This window comes from Empidonax traillii, unplaced genomic scaffold (genome assembly GCF_003031625.1).
Source record: "Empidonax traillii isolate 1590-97213 ecotype Southwest subspecies unplaced genomic scaffold, ASM303162v1 scaffold923:size341358, whole genome shotgun sequence".
NCBI lineage: Eukaryota > Metazoa > Chordata > Aves > Passeriformes > Tyrannidae > Empidonax > Empidonax traillii.
In genome coordinates this window covers 286,325-288,205 of record NW_020956116.1, presented here as the reverse complement: position 1 = coordinate 288,205, position 1,881 = coordinate 286,325, and the positions used below count along the sequence as shown (strand labels likewise).

The window sequence follows — 1,881 nt, the reverse complement described above, 5'->3', positions numbered from 1 at the left end:
AGTAGGAACTGGACCTGCTCTGAGCAGGGCTCAGGCAAAGCTCTTTCCAGCTCCCAGGGGCTGAGGGAGACTGTCAGTCAGCAGAGGTAATGGCTGCCTCTTGGTCCCCCAGGTTCACCTCTGTGAAGTGGAGGGGATGGAAAAGTTCACAGGAAAGGACTTTGCCCTGGAGGGCTTGGATGGCAGCTCCGACCGCCCCGTGCTGGTGGCTGTGAAGATGCTGCGAGCGGATGCCAATAAGAATGCCAGGTATAGAGCTGGGGGGTGCACACACCCTGGCATCGCCCCCCATATAGAGCTACACTAGGAGTGCTGGGAAGCTCAGAAAGCATCCCTGCCTCCAGCAGCCAGGCACTCAGTGCAGCTGCAAGGACCCCATGTCTGAGCTCTCTGGGGATTCTGGGCTGTCAAATGTGAGGATTCTGGATCCTAACGAGCTCCCCAGTGCCTATTTATCTGCCAAGGCACCCCCTGCAGCTATGTGTGGATCAGCCCTGAGCTCCCCCTCGTGGCCTCCAATCCCAGGGGAATCCCAGTCCCATGAGGTTTGGGTGGGTGGGTGGCACGCTTGGCCAGTCTGTGCACGCCTCTGTGCCCCTCTGGGTCTGTCTATCCGATCCGTGTGGTTTCTGTTCCGGAAAGGAATGATTTTCTGAAGGAAATCAAGATCATGTCGAGGCTGAAGGACCCCAACATCATCCGGCTGCTGGCGGTGTGCATCACGGATGACCCACTGTGCATGATCACTGAGTACATGGAGAATGGAGACCTCAACCAGTTCCTGTCCCGTCAGCAGACGGGAGACCCCCCCGCCGGCCACGCGCCCACCGTCAGGTAGTGCTGCTGGGACGGGCAGGGTTGGGCAGGGCTGCTTGCTCCCGGCACCCTGCCCGACTAGGGACACCCTGCTCAGGGCTGTGTACCCCCTGGCTGCCGCCCTTCCCAGCGCCTCAGCCCTCCCTTGTCCTCCCGGCAGTGACCTGCGTTTCATGGCCACCCAAATAGCCTCCGGCATGAGGTACCTCTCCTCCCTCAACTTCGTGCACCGGGACCTGGCCACACGCAACTGCCTGGTGGGGAAGCAGTACACCATCAAGATTGCCGACTTTGGCATGAGCAGGAATCTCTACAGCGGGGACTACTACCGCATCCAGGGGCGGGCGGTGCTCCCCATCCGCTGGATGTCCTGGGAGAGCATCCTGCTGGTACACAGGGGCTGGGTTCCTCTGACAGACACTGAAACGGCTCTGGGGATTCTCACGGTCTTGTTTCCTTGGGCTGGGGAGTGCAGAAGGGATGGGGAGGCCTCTGCTCCCTCCTGTCCAGATTTGGGGTAAAGCATGTGTGAAAAGTGGGAGTGGTAGCAGCTTTTCACAGTGGCTGGGGGGTCTATGGTGATTTTTGATGTCCCAAGCTAGGAAATCCTTTAAGCTGGATGCCTGACATTTTCTTCTGGCTGTGGTCAGACCTGGAAGACGGAGCAGGGTTGCTTTTTGCCTTTGCAGGGAGCTGGGTCCTAGGCAATCCCCAGCCCTCAGAGCAGTCACTGGCAGCCAAACCTGGAGCTCACCAGGCTCTGGCCCCAGACAGAGAGCAGGTCTGTGGGACCAAGCACCCCTCTGGGCTCACATCTGGAAACTGAAGCAGCCAGAAAGAGGTTTTGAACTCTGAGCACCTAGGGCTTATGGAGCAGGATGGGGTAGTGCCCATGCCTGACCCCCACTCTGTTCCCTCTGGCCAGGGCAAGTTCACGACGGCCAGTGATGTGTGGGCGTTTGGTGTGACGTTGTGGGAGACCTTCACGCTCTGCCGGGAACAGCCCTATTCCCAGATGTCTGATGAGCAGGTCATCGAAAACACTGGCGAGTTTTTCCGGGACCA

The 1,881-nt window shown here is 59.1% G+C and overlaps 1 protein-coding gene across 1 annotated transcript in view; it reads left to right on the top strand.

Moving 5' to 3' along the window:
* DDR2 (discoidin domain receptor tyrosine kinase 2) overlaps positions 1-1,881 on the top strand; it is a 14,406-nt gene extending 12,525 nt beyond the window's left edge. The window contains exons 17-18 of the mRNA XM_027902929.1: positions 1,199-1,205; positions 1,742-1,881. Coding sequence (XP_027758730.1) covers positions 1,199-1,205; positions 1,742-1,784 — 50 coding nt within the window. The 3' untranslated portion in view covers positions 1,785-1,881. The remainder of the gene's footprint in view (positions 1-1,198; positions 1,206-1,741) is intronic.